Source organism: Photinus pyralis, unplaced genomic scaffold (genome assembly GCF_008802855.1).
Source record: "Photinus pyralis isolate 1611_PpyrPB1 unplaced genomic scaffold, Ppyr1.3 Ppyr1.4_LG2, whole genome shotgun sequence".
NCBI classification, from domain to species: domain Eukaryota; kingdom Metazoa; phylum Arthropoda; class Insecta; order Coleoptera; family Lampyridae; genus Photinus; species Photinus pyralis.
Window position 1 is genome coordinate 3,961,307 of NW_022170403.1, and position 15,448 is coordinate 3,976,754.

Below are 15,448 nucleotides of genomic sequence, written 5' to 3' on the forward strand. Positions count from 1 at the left end.
TTGTTTTGCGTTACATAATTTTAAATCTTTTTTAGCCTTCCTTTCCTTCATCTCTTCTTGTTTCATTTTTTTGGCCGTCAAATTAGCCGTGGAAGTTAAAATTGTTGCGACCTGTTGACTACGTTTTCGTGCAGTCTCAACCCGCTGCACGCAAGGGACTGGAGATATTTGCTGTAACAGTTTTCCAGGTGTTATATCACTGTTTGTGTCAGGTACTTCTGGTATGGCTTCCGTAAAGTCCTTCGAGGTGCCGGCCACTGGTTCAATAAATGACGTAGGTTCTGGTGTGGATTTTCGTTCCACAGAAGGCACTGCCTGGTTTTCTGAAGACCGTCCAGATGTTGACGCTATACAGTGTTGTAGACTTGGTACCCTTTTTGTTGGTGTTGACTGGTTTTCTACAAGGTTTTCTGTTACTAAATAGGGTAAGGTCGGCTATATCGTACCACTTTCAAGTTTATTGGGTATAGTTAAAATTTATGTCTAGATATCGTAAAAGATCAAATTTATTTAATTTCTTTAACATTTAAGGAACACAAAGCTACAACTAAACCATAATTCTAAACATGCTAACATAAAAAAATAAATGTTTTTACAAAGTATTGCAAGTGGTACAAATTAGCAAACCAGTTCGGTAAATTGTACCACTGGGTCGTAAAATCGTACCATTCTAGAGATATTAGTTTTGCTGACAATTTGGACAATTGTATCGCTTCGAAGATCTTCCGCCTATAGTACAGCTCTCATGCGCCCACTTTTTGCACCTCATGCATTGCACCATGTCCTCAATAGCGATTTCCTCACATATTAAACATAGCCAATCACCTGGATTAACATCAATTTCTACTTCTTTGGAAATCGGCTGCATTGTTAGACCAGACGCTGATGCAACTGGGTTTTTGATTTTGGAAAATTTTTTTGTCGCCCTTTTGACAATTTTCGTTTAACTGTAGAAACACGAGGCGTTACCCTAGTTTCGATCTTCTCCTCCAGTTCTTTCGTGTATGGGGTACTAGTTAAAACAACTGCTGACTGACTTTGTTTTCTTTTCTTCAGTCCTTCGCGATGTTGAGGAAGTGGAAGGATGTTTAGCACAGATGCATCGTTCTCGTCGGGTAGAGTCTCTTGATCAATGGGCAGTTGTTCAGGTTCCGGAGTCGACTCTTGCCTTCTTATGGTGTCATCTAACAAAGCTTCTGCGGGAGCAAAGTCACCTACACTGAACACGTGGCGATTTACTGGCCATATACCGGCAGCTCGGAAACCATTAACAAAGGTATTAATAGTTGCAGCCCTTGAATAAGCTTCACACAGCAATGCTGTCATGTTATATTGGGAAATAGCCTTTCCAGGATTATTTCTTAGCCATTTTTCCACCTCTTGGGTGAAATAGGATTCCATTGGTTTAAAGAAGCTCACATCCAAGGGCTGTAAACGATGAGTCGTATGGCCCGGAAGCTGTAAGATCACCACTCCATTTTCTTTCGCCAGCTCTAACGCTTTCAAGTTTTTTGAATGGGTTGTGTGCCCATCAAGCAGTAACAAAACCTTATTGTCAATGGTAGGTTTTATTGTTTTTATGAAATGTTGCAGCCATTGTACAAATAGCTCAGAATTGATATAACCTGAGTCCGAAATTGTTACTATTGACCCGGGTAACGATCCAATCATCAGTTCGTTTGCCATTCTTTTGCGCTTGAATATTATCATAGGGGGTACACACTGCCCTGCACCGCTAGAGCAACAAACTACGGTCGTATTCACCCCACGTTCTCCACTAGACACACCACCAACTTGTTTCTTTCCTTTTGCCGCGATGATTTTTTGATTTTTTTTTGAACCGTGGAAAATCCACTTTCATCAACGTTGAACATTGTTACAGCAGTAAATCCATGCTCATCCACCAACTTCTCCAGAATATCAAAAAACTTGTAAACATTTTCCTTATTAAATCCGCAAACTCTACTCAATGAGACCTTTTCAGGCTGCCTAAGAGATAAATTGGGGTGTCGCTTCATAAAGCCATAGTACCAAGCTTTCCCCGCTAGACCCTTTTCCTTATTGAAATTGTGAGCTACACCTTTTTTTTCAGCTAACTCAAATGCTAAGCGTCGCACGTCATGAATAGTTACCCCAAACATGAGATTTTCCAGTTTGAGGAGGTATTGAGTAAGTTCCTCTTCAATTTCAGAGGTAAAAACTGTGAGGCGGCCAATGTGTTGAATGTGCTCATTAGCTTTCCTATTTTTTGAATTCAAATGCCTTTTAAACGTTGGCTTTGGAATATTGAATTGCCGGCAACATTCATTGAGTCCTATTTTATTTTCCCTGTACGCCTTTAAAGCATGTTCCATATCTGCTTCGGTCCACTGGTTATATTTGCGTTTTTGAGCCATTAATGTTGTTCTACAACAATATAAAAAACATTCAGAACCGATCAAATATAAAAAACGCGCGAAAATCGGACAGTGCGGTAAATCGTACCGGTACGATTTATAAAACTACTTGGGGTACGATTTAACGGATCTATTCCTTCTTGGTATTTATAGTAACAATAAATCAAATTCAAACATTTACAAGATTTTGAGATATGCCAAACCACTGAGTAGTACAGAAAATCAAATAACTATTATAATAAATATGTTTTGACTCACCTTTTGCCCAAAAACAGCTTAGATGTGGATGCACAGATTAGCAACGTTCACACTGTTTAGACACAGTACCCATTTATATCGATTTGGGCGACATCTAGGTCGGAACAAATGCTTTATGGTATTTCAAACTGTTAAAAGCATACCTTGATATGCAAAAGGTGGCGGTAAATGTTTTGCAAATATGAAAATTATTAGTGGTACGATTTAACATGCGGTACGAATTACCCTACTCTACCCTATGCGTGTTCTGGAATGATTTCCGGATTGAAAGGGAATATTCCGGTAGATCTAAAAGCGGAAGTACCATTCTTGCATGTCGCCGCTTTACCCCAAGCTTCGCTTAGTAACTGCTCGAACTGTAATCTGCCCAATTTTCTAGATGCTAGATGCATTTGTTTTTACCCAGTTGTTGCAAGCGGTTGAATATGCTGATTTTAAAGACTTAAATACTGCTCTGTCTAAGGGTTGCAGAAAATGAGTGGTATGACTAGGAAGACTAAGAATAATAATATCATTCTTTTCTGCAAATTCTAAGGCATCGATGTCACAATGAGAGGAATGGCCGTCTACAATTAAGACCACTTTTCCATCAGGTTTTCTAGGCAAAAATTGATTCTGTAGCCAGTCCTTAAAAATCTCTGCATTTATGTACGCAGATTTGGCGGACATATAAAGAAATGAGCCCGGTGGCATTCCATCTTCATATTCCGGTTTTTTCCTTTTCCCTTTCATTATACATGATGGTGGCAAGAAATTTCCTTCTGCGTTACAACACGCTATTACAGTAATAGTTTCTCCGCGTTCACCTGATGTTATGGAAGAAACAAGCTTGGATCCTTTGCTAGCAATAACGTAACCAGGATTGTTATTTAGCTGACACCCTGTTTCGTCCATGTTGTATATTCGTCCGGGCTTGTCAAACAAACTATTTTCTTCAAATATATGCTGTAACAATTTAAAAAAATCGGCCACTCTTTCTCTAGTTGTCCCTTCAGCTCTAGCTAAAGATACGCCCTCGGCTCTTCGAATTGCCAGTTCTGGATTCCGTCTTAAAAATGAATTCAGCCAGTCGTAGCCTGCCATTTCTTTTTCTTCGTTAAAATTATGGCGAATTTTCAAAGCTAACGCAAATCTATATCCATTCCAACATTCTTGTAGGTGCAAATCCTTTTGCCTGCAGTTTTTGTACGTGCTTCACAATCTTCTTTTCTTTTTCTCTGCCAAACAATGCAGAAGGACCCATGGCTGTTTTTTGGAAGTTATTCTGCGTCTTAAAGTTCGGGACGGTATTTGGAATGTCCTTGATGCCTCATTCACACCCATTGTTCCGTTATTAATTGCCTCCAGGGCATCTGATAACTGCTGACTACTCCATTTGCCTCTATCCAGGCATTTACGCTTATACTCTGTAGGCATATCTGTAAAACAACAAAAATTAGCATTTAATAACATTTTTTGTTGGGGCATCTCTACCGACAGGTAGTGGGGCATCACTCCCGATGACAAGGGAGAGATGCCCCACTTCATTATTATTTCTACCGGCGGAAACCAAAACAATGTATAGGTTAGGAACACCCAATACACTTATATACAGATATTAAATCACAGAAGTTTGAAGAAAATCGACTCTTACCTGATAAAATGTTTGACCGGCGGATACCCTGTGATAGTTTTAATGTTGCACCAGCACTTATTTTGCATTTAAATTAAACTGAATACGTTTTTACGCCCGAAGCAATAAGCACGTGAACGGTAGACGCCATACACTGCAACTGTATCAATGCTGGAGACATCTACACTTAGGGTGCGGTCGAAAACTTACTGCAAATGCATTGTTTGCCGAGAATACATAAATAAGTGGTCATAAATTTACTGACGCTTACTACATTTACTTCAACTTTAGTGAATAATTTAAAGTACGCATGCGTCAATTTTTACACCTTTTACTGTAAATGCTTCTCGAAAATAGGTGGTAAAACGACAGTAAACAAAACAGCTGATCAGTTTAAAATGGAGTTAACCTTAATTGATGCTGATACTAATAAAGAATTTAAGTTGTTCCTGAATGAAGAGGATTACAATAAGGCCGTTAATGGTAATATGCTTCAAATTACTTTGAAATTCCTAAAATGTGTTTGTAATTTACTTTTTTAGATGTCACATTTGCAACAGTACTTTTACAACATGCAATAATTAACAGTAAAGCCTCTTCTACTGTTCCCGGGAATAAGAATCCAACACGCCAATCATTGGATACTGATACTGAAACATTAGGAATTAACTGTTCACAGGAATTACCGAATGACAGTGAAGACGTACTGTTGTCCCCATCAAGTGACAATCTACTGTTGTCCCCAGCCAGTAACAATCCGTTGTCCCCATCAAGTGACAATCTATCGATACCGATTAATGAAAATGATTCGGAAAATACAGAAGGTATTGTAAAATGTATTCTATATTGAAGTAATACTTTTCGTAAATTGTAGATATTTCTGGCCGTTGGTCACACGAGGGAATATTATTATTGCTGGATGTATATCATACAAAATCAGATTTGTTGGTAAAGGGTAAAATAAAACAGAAACTGTTTTGGGAGCAGATTGCTTCTTTAATTAATAAAAAGGGATATAATGTAACAGCAAAGCAGTGCCAAACAAAACTTGCTACCCTTAAGCGACAATACAAAAAAATTAAGGACTACAATAACACTTCAGGCAACGATAGAAAGGAGTGGATTTACACAGAAGTATGTACAGTTTATTCTTATACTATGTAGTTTAGTGATATTTTAGAAAATGGATGAACTATTTGGCAATAAACCGTGGGTTGAACCTGTAGCAACAGCATCCTCTTCTCAAAACCCAGAACCATCACTTAACTTGCCTGCGACGATGCCTTCTACATCGACAAGACCTAGTCTATCAAACACACCCCAAAGTAGGTGCTTATTGTTTACATGTAAATTATTCATATCTTATTATTTAGAGACCAACTCAAAAAAAGTAGTCGACATTCTTACGAAAATTCGAGAGGACCGGGAAAGACACCACAGTGAAAGAATGGCCAAAAGCTCGGAAGCAATTGCTTTATTAAAACTCTTGGTCGAACAAATTGCAAAATAAAAATGAAAAATTTGTAGATATTTATTATAATAAAAGTGTTTTGATGTTTTACAGTGCATAAGAGTATTGTTATATTGTCAAATGTCATATGTCTTCACGGGTAGGTAATGCAGCAGCAATTGCATCACGTTTTTGTTTAGCCAATGCCTTTTCGTTTGTATCTACATTGCCATTAACTCCACATTGAGTGTTATTCTTATCGGATGTATGCAACGCTAAAGGTTGAAACTGATCATTTTTTAAAAGGCAAATATTATGTATAACACAGCATGCAATAATGTATTGTGGAATAAGGTCAGTTCTGATCATGGGAAGATTATCTAATAATCTTCTCCTTCTTCCCTTAAGAAGTCCAAATGATCTTTCAATTACCATTCTGGTGGACGAGTGACAATAATTGTAGTTTTTTTGAGCTCGAGTTAGGTGACCATTGTCTTTGTAAGGCACCATCATATGCGTATGCAACATATACGCAGCATCTCCTAGTAAGTGTACATCACCAGGAAATTTGGCAGCACTCTTTAAATACTCTGCTACTTCGGATTTCATAAAAACCCTTTGGTCATGCACTGCACCAGGATACCCTGCATAGCAGTGTATAAACATTCCTTTTTCATCACAGACACCCTGGAAAATATCTATTATATTGCTTTGTAGCCAAATATGCAACAACCTGTAATTGTATCGAATGTATTCCTTTTCGGTTCACATATGCCTCTGGATGCTCTTTTGGAGCTGTAATTGAGATGTGTGTGCCGTCAATTGCACCGATTACACCTGGAAAACCAGACATATTTTTAAATGCTGCTACACTTGCAGTAATTTTTTCAGTTGTTGGCCACATAATGAAACTGTGTGAATAGTTGTACAAAATTCTAACTACGTTCCTCACACATACTATTGCAGTAGCTTTCCCAACACCGAAACGATCACATACTGATCTAAAATAGGTTAGCATGAGTATATAAATTTATCATATCAACATGTCCAACCTATAAGAATCGGGAGTTCCCAGAACCCATAACGTTATAAGAAGTTGCTTTTCAGCTGGTATCGCAGGTCGTCCTGGTTTTACCGTTCTTTCTCTAATTTTGTCCGCTATTAATTCTAAAATAACTTCAAAGGTTCTCCTTTGCATTCTGTAAATGTAAAAACATCAATAAATCAATAGCTACTTTATACAAAATAAGAATAATGGCACACCAACCGGTTCTGGCTTTTGCTATCGGAGATGTAATTCTCTTACCTAAAATGTGATTGAAATTGTGAATCTCCATATAAGTGTACCACATTTTCCACATAATTTTCAATTCTAGGAGTAGCTTCCTTTCTCTTGTACCGTGTATTTGCGGTAATTGCAAAAAGCTCTTCATCTGAACTACTAGAATCATCTATGATTTCTAATAAATTATTTATTACCACAATTTTTAAAACATTCGTATCCATTTTCATGAATAGAAATAGAAAGTGAATGATGAATGATAGATATTGAAGGTTATGGTAAGATCACAAATGCACAGTTTACTGAAAGCTGGTCTAAATTTCAAAACGTACAAATTGTAATATCAGTAAAAGCAAATAAAAAACCCCTTTACTGCGGTTACGCTGCTAGCTTTGCTGTATTTTTACGTAGTAAGTTTTCGACCGCACCCTTATTTTGGCGAATTAAAGGGTTTGGCCATCTCTCCCGATGGGGCATCTCTCCCGGACTTACCCTATGTGGGAGTAGCAAACCTAATGTTATGAATGCAGTATCAAATTATAACTTAATACCTTTGTAATAATAACTAATCGTGTGATAATAAATTCATACCATTCGGTAGGTATATATATGTATATGTAATGGCTAACGTTGATATGAATAGACGTGTTTTTAGGTGTTGAATTTATTTCGTTCTGTTATCTAGAATAGCACCCCGCTATCCACATTCCCAAATAGGTTATGGGATAAGAAATTACTCGAAATAAGAAGTCATTAGTTGGCGTGGAGATATAATCAGAGTAAGCTGTTAGAACAAAGTAAGGTTTAGGAAAAAAACGATTTTGGATCCCAAGAGTGATTTGCAATATCACTATACAGCAAACACTGATACATACCTTTTATGTAAAAGTTATATATCAGAGTTACATACACAATGTACCAGTAATGTAAATCTACTATTACAAGTAAGTTACCAGAAAGTTAAAATTTCCCACTCAAAGCAACACCACAGTAACATAACAGTTATATCGTTGAGTTATGTTTATATTATGTAACAGAAATATGTTGCAGTTATAAAACTTAATCATATTACTATTATATATACTATTAATATATTTGTTAGGTATCTATGTTATATAACTGCTATTAAAGGTGTTATATTACCATTACTACAAAATTGAAACAAAAAATGAATGTGAGGCAGGATAATTAAACAGTACATCAATAAAACAAATTTTATTACCTCTGAATATGTACAACATGTTTTTTACTTTTGTCTGTTTAATCTTTGTTTAGCGAAGCGGAACCACTCGCCACAAGACTTTTCGAAGTCGTTTTCTTTTAATGTTGGGTACATGGCACAGAGAACCTCTGAAAAATATCTAAATTATTCAAATATAATTACTTAATAATAAGCATACCTTTGATTATAGAAACAAAGTGTAACTTATGAATAGCAAAATTATTTTTTCTACCCAACCACGAGCATTTTTCAGCACATGCATTTGTGAATATTCTTTGCAATATTCTCACCAAACTATCCTTTGAAGAAGTTCCTCCTATTCCATTTATGTATCTTCTCTACAACAGAAGAAAATTATTCAATTTCAATTGCAAATGCTTCAAATACATACAAAATTAATAGCAACTTCTTTGTTTTCAATAATTACTGTATCGAATGTTGTTATTGCATCAGTGGATTTTAACGGGAAATACTCCTTGATTATTTTTAAACCCTCATCCTCTTGGTTAGAATCTGAAATTTGGACGCCTTTCTCCAAATTCTGAATGCGTTTATCAATGCTTTTTAATTGCATATTTATTGAGACAAACATCCTGGATATTTTTTGAAAATGTTCTAAAAAATTAAAAATTGGAATAAAATTGCAAATGTTTGATTATAACATTTACCCTGAATCATGCGGCTACTAATTGTGTCTTCTGTTATATTAGATTCACCTGGAAACAAAAGCAAAGTAAAACACTCATTGATATGTGATTAGGTAAAACTTACTTAAACCATCAATATGTTTGTTTGTTTCGTGCGAGGCCGGAGTACGAAAATCTGCTGATTGGTTTTGTACCACTCTATTTGGTATGACTACAACTAGAATGCAATACATTAGATAAAATATCATTGACAAAATATTACCTTCTGCGTCAACATGTCTATAATCTTCTAATTCTAAAAAATAAATATATAAGTTAGTTAATCAAAAGTAGCGAAATGTTAAAAGTCAGAGAGTTTGGATTAAATAAAAAACAAACTTTCGCTTGTAGAGTACGCAAATGATCTTGTTCCAAAATGGAAGCACGTTAATTACCTATTCAAAGGTTGTAAGAATCTACAGCAGTGGCCCACTCCTTAGCTTGAGACAAATTGAATAATTAACAAATTTTGCGTCTTCAGATAAAGACTAGGTATGTCATTTGGCGGTTTTATTTAGATCTCTTTGAGCATATGAAAGTTTCCATTTTTAAACAGTACCATTTTCCTCTAGTTATTTTTAACAAGCGTGTTTAAAGTACAATAAATAACAAGTACTGTCATAAGTAATACAACAAATAACAGTAGGTATTTGCGAACTCAATTGTTGGATCTAAAATCCTTACCAAGATTTGTTGAAATATCAGAAAAAATAACCGGCATTGTCTGAATATCTTCCTCTGTAGTTATTGCATTTTGTGCTGTCAAAGGACTAAAATAAAACACTAATGTAATCAAATACAATGAACCAAAACGAAGTGTTTTTACCTTGGCGAAGAAAAATTATAAGTGGAAACACCGATGGGGAGTTGTGGAGGTAAGGAAACATTTGTAAATTTTCTCCAGTCTGTAAAAACACAATGTACTTAACTCAAAACAAACGGGTACAATTTACTTTTAGAAGAAACTGGAACTGCTAATTCATCTTCGTCTGAAACTACGAACCTTGTTGGTTGAATTACTTTTCGTTTTCCGCGTCCTTTCTCTCCCTCGTCGGTAGACACATAATTGCAATCTGTACTTAGTTTTCTAGCTCTTTCTAAAGACACTGCAAATTCTAATATATAGTATATTGAAATATAATATCAATTTACCTTCCAACGCTTCCACTTTAACATTTTCAAGAACCCACTTGTCAGGATTTGGTGGTACCATCCTCTTAATTAAAGAAGTCACATTTTTGCTATGCACTGGCCACCAACATTTTGTATTACTTTCACTCAGCCATGACATCGGAACCTCCGAGGTGGAATCTTCCTCATCCTCATCTTCACTGTGTTCTCGGATAAATGAGACAACAGCATAAGACATTCTGTAAATAGCACATTAATGTTTACTAACAAACACACTTCTACTAACTCTCTTAAGCTTCAGGTACGTGCTAGGTAATAACATTAATGCTAATATCAAGTATAAAATTTAACAAAACATTTTTTCAACGTATTGAAGTTTCACAATACAGTAGTAACGGCAGCAAAACATATTCACAGTTTGAACAATCATCATTATACAGTTTCTTTTAATTTTTTTCAAATGGAAATGTGTTTTTTAGATTTTGTTCATTTACAAAACTCATTCTAATTTTTTTTTATTGTAATGTACAAATATGAATGCTTAGGTAATAAAGTCATAATAATATTATTGCTAATACATAAATATAGATACCTAAATATAAAATGTAATAAATAATTTTTTCGACATATTTAAGTTTCAGAATGAAGTAAGGGCAATAAAACATATTCACAGTTTAAATAATCAATCATTATACACTTTCTTTTAATTTTTTCAATTGGAATTGTGAGTTTTTCATATTTTGTTTTATTTACAACACCAATTCCAATTGTTCTCGAATCGCACGGTACACTAAAAAAAGGTTCAACCTTATTAAATTTTTTTATATGAGCTACACAGTTGTTGTCACATATAGAAAAATCACATACCAAGCCAAACACTCCATCAGTTAACATAACGCAATTATCATATTTTAAATTCGAAATGGAAAAACCACAAAATGTAACACACTGTATGATTTCTTTATTTTTGTTAGAGTAGTGCACCATAGGATATTTCTTGGGAACTTCGTACTTGGTATCTAAATTCCTCTCTTCAAATATTCTGTTAACAAGTTGTTGCAAGTAGTTTCCGGAGTTCTTAAGTTTGCTCTTAATTTTTTGCATGTAATTTTCGTACTTAAAAGCACTAAAATTGTCAAGTGGACCAAATTTTTCAACGTCGTTGGATAAATGGATAAGGTTGTGCACATTATATGATAAATATTCAGTTCCATACAAATCACCATAAGACTTCACAAACCACATTAACAAAGATTGGGCATATCTAATTAAAGTAACACACAATTCAGAATCAATCAGGATTCTTATAGCAACACATAGTGCAAGAAAATGCTCGTAATATATAGGAGGTAATTTTTGGCGTAGAAGTACTGGACCAGTGTACAACAAAAACTGTCGGAACTCTGTTGCTTTCCAATGATCTACTTCTAAAAGGCTCCTGGGTAATCGGGCAAATTCCTTTGTTATTGAACATTTCATATTAACAAAAATTTCTGACATTTGATCTATGTCTTTTAACCGTATGTTTATTTTTCCTTTAACCCAAAAGCAGTCGCTTCATCAGGCACTTACAAATCAATTCTCAAACTCCAGCTGATTTTTCATTAGTTCTAAAACTGACATTGGTGGACTGTTTAGTTAGTTAATCGAAATCGCTTCAGGAAATTAAGGGTCAATCCATTTCTTTCAAGAATATTCGTCCTTGGTAAAATTTCGAGGAAATCCAACACTCAAATTATTCAGAAAATCTGATATCGTCTTATTCTTAGTATAATCTCCATCTCTCAACTTCCGCGCATCGACTTCTACAAGAGAGATTATTATTTTTATAATTTTAAAAGTGAGGTAGTTTGTACAAAAGCTCAGCTTAACACGCTAACAGCCTCCAAAAATGAAGGTTTAATATTAACGGCGCTTAAAGCCTCCTTTCCTTTACTACGGTGCATACCATTACTGTCAACTTCAGCGAGCTAAATATTAAGCTTGGTTTATCGATCCACGGTGCATATTGGCATTTAATTGTTATTTTGGCGTGTCGTCCATTGGTTGGTTTGACCAATAGGCTCCGCAGAGATGGGCGTCACCGGGCGTCGACTTTATAGCGTTTCCATCTTGCCTGACTTGAGTGCTCTCGCAGTGCACTATATTAAAAATTTGTCTTTCCATTTGCAAACGAATATAGTTCGTGTTCGATTCACGTGATTTTGATCAGTTTCATTTTACTTGTCTAGAGCGAACTGATTTGATGTATACCTACTTTGCAAAATAGAACGACAAAAATGTTTGACAGTTGACAGTATGTTATTGAGTTGTTTATTTATTTTTGAGTTAACAATTAAAGGTTTTTTTTTCGTTGTTTTTATATTATCTGTGTTATTTAAAAATGGCATAAAATACTATTGACTACGTATTTGACATACAGTATACCGAAACATATCCCTTTCCAAATTACGAAATGGTATCTTATAGAGTGGAAGCACATCTTCTATGCAGAGCTGTTGTCGACATCCACCAGGTATGATGAATCTGCGAGTTTGAGAATGTTAATTCAAACTGTTTGAAAATAGAAAATTATGTTCCAGTAGACTGTATCTATTATTTCGGACGAACCTTCAGGAAGGCTTTCCGTGTCGCATAGACCTGGCGTTTTCAACTCCTTCCCAAGGTTTGTTCTATTATCCTTTCTATTACGATCGAATTTATACAAAAATCACTGTACACTGTTTATTATAAGTAGTACATGTGTCAGATTTATTAGGTTAGTACATTATTATGAATATAGACATTCGCTGTTCGCATCATATCTTCGAGGAATTGTCTTCTCGTTTTCACCTTAATCTTCCATGCTCAGTTTTCTTTATTATAACCTCCTTCACACCCTTTTCGTCAGAATGGCGCTTACTTCGAAACCTGTCCATTGGAAAAATTTGACAGGATGTCAGCATCACCAGCAAGACACTGTCTATTGCCCGGTAATGTAACTCTGAGATGACGTGTTATATAAGATTTTAATGTACATAAACTTGTTGCAACCAAAACCAGTTCCAATTGAAACAGACTATGAATATTATAATACATAACTGATATACATTTACATTTAATCACACGCGCTAACGTAACTTTTTAAAATTACATTTGTATAGCAAATATGTAACAACTTACGTTGTGGTTATATGTTACAATTAAGTAAGTTCATTTCTATTAAAAAAAATATACCGTTCAACGTAAAAGTTAGTTTACGTATTACTGTATAACCAGCAGTTCATAAGTGCAATATAACATGAATGTAGCTACGTTACTACGTTAAATTCTGTTTTTTCCACCCGGCAACGAACGAAAAAAGGTTTTTAGGTTGCTTTGTGTTTTACCTGGTTTTAACTCGTGTCTCGTGTTAGTTTATTATTTTGTTTGTTTTGTGTTCTCATTTATATTTCGATTATTATCAGATATGTATCATTACCTATTAATAGTTAACACATTTATTGCTATATCGTTAATTTTTATTTCGCGTACCTTATATCGAATATCTATACCTTAATGCTCAGTAATGCAGTGATTCTATTTTCCAAAATGAGTAAGATTAAATTACAAGAATGATGTTATAGCTTTTTGTGCAGGGATAAAATTCAAGTTATAAGTGTTTGGGTCTCATTTTTGTCTTCGACTTTGTTGCATTTTCCTTGTGCAAGTGGTGTTACGTTCTTTTGATGCTAGCAATTCAGTGCAATTAGTTGTGGCTATCACTGAAAGCTTTCAGGACTAGAAGGCTTACTAGACGGAGCCCAAATTGAGGTTCGATAATGGCTATTCAGCCCCAATTCTGAAATGAGGCAAATCGTTACACACTAAGCCTTCGCTATCCTGGCTCTATGAAATTGACGTATTCGAGCAATGACAACGTGTAGAATCTCATACAACATGTGTTGGTAGTTCTATGATATGGCAACGATAATGGTATTATATATTTCTCTTGGAATAGATTATTTACAGGACTGTGGTGTTTTGGTAGTTTAAAAGTGTTCTCCACAACGGCAATTTAAGCCATTTTCTTGCAATTACTTTGAAATTACTCATCATCTGGTTATAAGTATTAACTTTATGAGACTAGATTAAGATTTACTAATTGTTTGCTCACATAGATGTTTTTTATCATAAGACATTACTACTTGGTTACTTACGAACTGGCGCGGAACAGTAGTCCACAACCACACATTCATGCCAATAAAGAATTTATTTGCGAGTTAAGAGGGCGTCCCAAACAACAAACTGCAAGACGGCGAACTGTTCGTACGACAGAACGCTGCAACGTGATGGAGAGTAAAGGTTATACTTCCTTCTGATGGGCGATATGTCCAGTCAATGCAAACAAAATATGTAGTATTCACTACCGACAAATATCCTCGACAAGCTATATTGTAAATAATGTTAGTATATTTCATTGATGACATATGCGTTGAGCAAAGATTTATATGACAGATGAATGAATGAAATTCTATAACAAATGAAAATTCTCTTTTTCTGAAAAGTACATACATTCTCGAAACTAACTGTTTATGATAATGGCTTAACATGGCAATTGTTTTAGGTCTATGAGCAACGAGATGACGATTTTAAAAAAAGAATTAATTGATGAGTTATGAATGTTAACATTACACACAACAGTGTGAACTAAGTCTGCCTACAAATTTACTCGCAATTAAATGGACATATTGCACATTGATGTTAGAACATTGTAAACTCCAAAAGAAAGATTACAACAAGTAATTGGTGTCACAATTTACAGGGGGTCAGTATTTGCACAATCTACAAGTTTTCTTGGGAGTTCGTCATCCGTAAAGCAATATTTTCTGTCTGAACATTCCCATCCACGCTTAGTGTAAATATACATTTGATGGCTTTACCGTTATCTAAAAAAGCTCAACCTCAGCAGTTATTGGCCACATTTTAGGTTCCTTGTGGTAACCAAACTTTTGAACACAGAACCGTTTTTAAGATTTGAGGTCTCTTTAGTTGCGAAAACAATAACTGTAGACTTAATGACTCTTCTTCAAATTTGTTTGGGAGTATTTAACAATATGTAAAAAATGGTTCTATTTATAGATGCGAGGAAGGTTAACATTATGATGATCGTAATAATATTGTGATGCATCCTGCTAAGCATATATGTGGAATTAAAGTGACCACTGGTCTTGGATGCAGCAATGTATTCAAGAGGCGGGGACTTTTGTCCACTAGGAGTTTTCCGTTTGCCGAATTAATAGATCCACTGAAGAAACATTTGTCTTTTGCAAAACAAAGCCGCAACACTAGAAACATGTTAAAGAATACGGCTGCAGTTGAAAAATTAAACATTGGAAATGGTTTCTCACTCGTCCACTCTGAGCTACATGCACCTTGTTGTTTTAGTGTAG

The 15,448-nt window shown here is 35.2% G+C and overlaps 5 protein-coding genes across 6 annotated transcripts in view; 1 reads left to right on the forward strand and 4 right to left on the reverse strand.

Moving 5' to 3' along the window:
* The window catches only part of LOC116163119 (trace amine-associated receptor 7d-like), a 105,015-nt gene that overhangs the window by 50,701 nt on the left and 38,866 nt on the right, over nt 1-15,448 (reverse strand). The window lies entirely within an intron of this gene.
* Nucleotides 2,891-4,070, reverse strand: LOC116163120. The gene is made up of 3 exons (XM_031476969.1): nt 3,853-4,070; nt 3,057-3,786; nt 2,891-3,010 (listed from the first exon to the last, which is right to left on the reverse strand). The coding sequence occupies exons 1-3, from the start codon at nt 4,068-4,070 to the stop codon at nt 2,891-2,893; spliced, it is 1,068 nt and encodes a 355-aa protein (XP_031332829.1).
* LOC116163121 (trihelix transcription factor GTL1-like) lies at nt 4,500-5,776 on the forward strand. The gene is made up of 6 exons (XM_031476970.1): nt 4,500-4,570; nt 4,624-4,749; nt 4,809-5,090; nt 5,141-5,400; nt 5,447-5,591; nt 5,640-5,776. The coding sequence occupies exons 2-6, from the start codon at nt 4,665-4,667 to the stop codon at nt 5,774-5,776; spliced, it is 909 nt and encodes a 302-aa protein (XP_031332830.1). The 5' UTR covers nt 4,500-4,570; nt 4,624-4,664.
* On the reverse strand, nt 5,780-7,429 carry LOC116163611 (putative nuclease HARBI1). Its single transcript, XM_031477635.1, has 4 exons — nt 7,023-7,429; nt 6,769-6,915; nt 6,450-6,717; nt 5,780-6,403 (listed from the first exon to the last, which is right to left on the reverse strand). Exons 1-4 carry the CDS (start codon nt 7,226-7,228, stop codon nt 5,861-5,863), a joined length of 1,164 nt encoding a protein of 387 aa, XP_031333495.1. The 5' UTR covers nt 7,229-7,429; the 3' UTR covers nt 5,780-5,860.
* LOC116163610 lies at nt 8,199-10,437 on the reverse strand. 2 transcript variants are annotated; one of them, XM_031477634.1, is made up of 10 exons: nt 10,059-10,437; nt 9,860-10,012; nt 9,733-9,811; nt 9,591-9,676; nt 9,130-9,162; nt 8,992-9,078; nt 8,889-8,936; nt 8,612-8,835; nt 8,399-8,558; nt 8,199-8,348 (listed from the first exon to the last, which is right to left on the reverse strand). In XM_031477634.1, exons 1-10 carry the CDS (start codon nt 10,273-10,275, stop codon nt 8,245-8,247), a joined length of 1,191 nt encoding a protein of 396 aa, XP_031333494.1. In that variant the 5' UTR covers nt 10,276-10,437; the 3' UTR covers nt 8,199-8,244. The 2 variants fall into 2 exon arrangements, with proteins under 2 accessions (XP_031333494.1, XP_031333493.1); XM_031477633.1 differs by having other exon boundaries at nt 8,992-9,084.

Bases quoted from the DNA above. Each gene is read 5' to 3' on its own strand.
- LOC116163120 (XM_031476969.1), bottom strand. From the start codon at position 4,070: ATGCCTACAGAGTATAAGCGTAAATGCCTGGATAGAGGCAAATGGAGT. The intron at 3,787-3,852 runs GTGAAGCACGTA...GAATGGATATAG, and splicing joins GAGAAAAAGAAAAGAAGATT to ATTTGCGTTAGCTTTGAAAA. The intron at 3,011-3,056 runs GTAAAAACAAAT...GGCAGATTACAG, and splicing joins CAACCGCTTGCAACAACTGG to TTCGAGCAGTTACTAAGCGA.
- LOC116163121 (XM_031476970.1), top strand. From the start codon at position 4,665: ATGGAGTTAACCTTAATTGATGCTGATACTAATAAAGAATTTAAGTTG. The intron at 4,750-4,808 runs GTAATATGCTTC...TTACTTTTTTAG, and splicing joins TTACAATAAGGCCGTTAATG to ATGTCACATTTGCAACAGTA. The intron at 5,401-5,446 runs GTATGTACAGTT...GTGATATTTTAG, and splicing joins AGGAGTGGATTTACACAGAA to AAAATGGATGAACTATTTGG.
- LOC116163611 (XM_031477635.1), bottom strand. From the start codon at position 7,228: ATGAAAATGGATACGAATGTTTTAAAAATTGTGGTAATAAATAATTTA. The intron at 6,916-7,022 runs GTAAGAGAATTA...TTACATTTACAG, and splicing joins CAATTTCAATCACATTTTAG to AATGCAAAGGAGAACCTTTG. The intron at 6,718-6,768 runs GTTGGACATGTT...AACCTATTTTAG, and splicing joins GGAACTCCCGATTCTTATAG to ATCAGTATGTGATCGTTTCG.
- LOC116163610 (XM_031477633.1), bottom strand. From the start codon at position 10,275: ATGTCTTATGCTGTTGTCTCATTTATCCGAGAACACAGTGAAGATGAG. The intron at 9,677-9,732 runs GTAAAAACACTT...GTTTTATTTTAG, and splicing joins TATAATTTTTCTTCGCCAAG to TCCTTTGACAGCACAAAATG. The intron at 8,937-8,991 runs GTAAGTTTTACC...TTTTGTTTCCAG, and splicing joins CAAACATATTGATGGTTTAA to GTGAATCTAATATAACAGAA.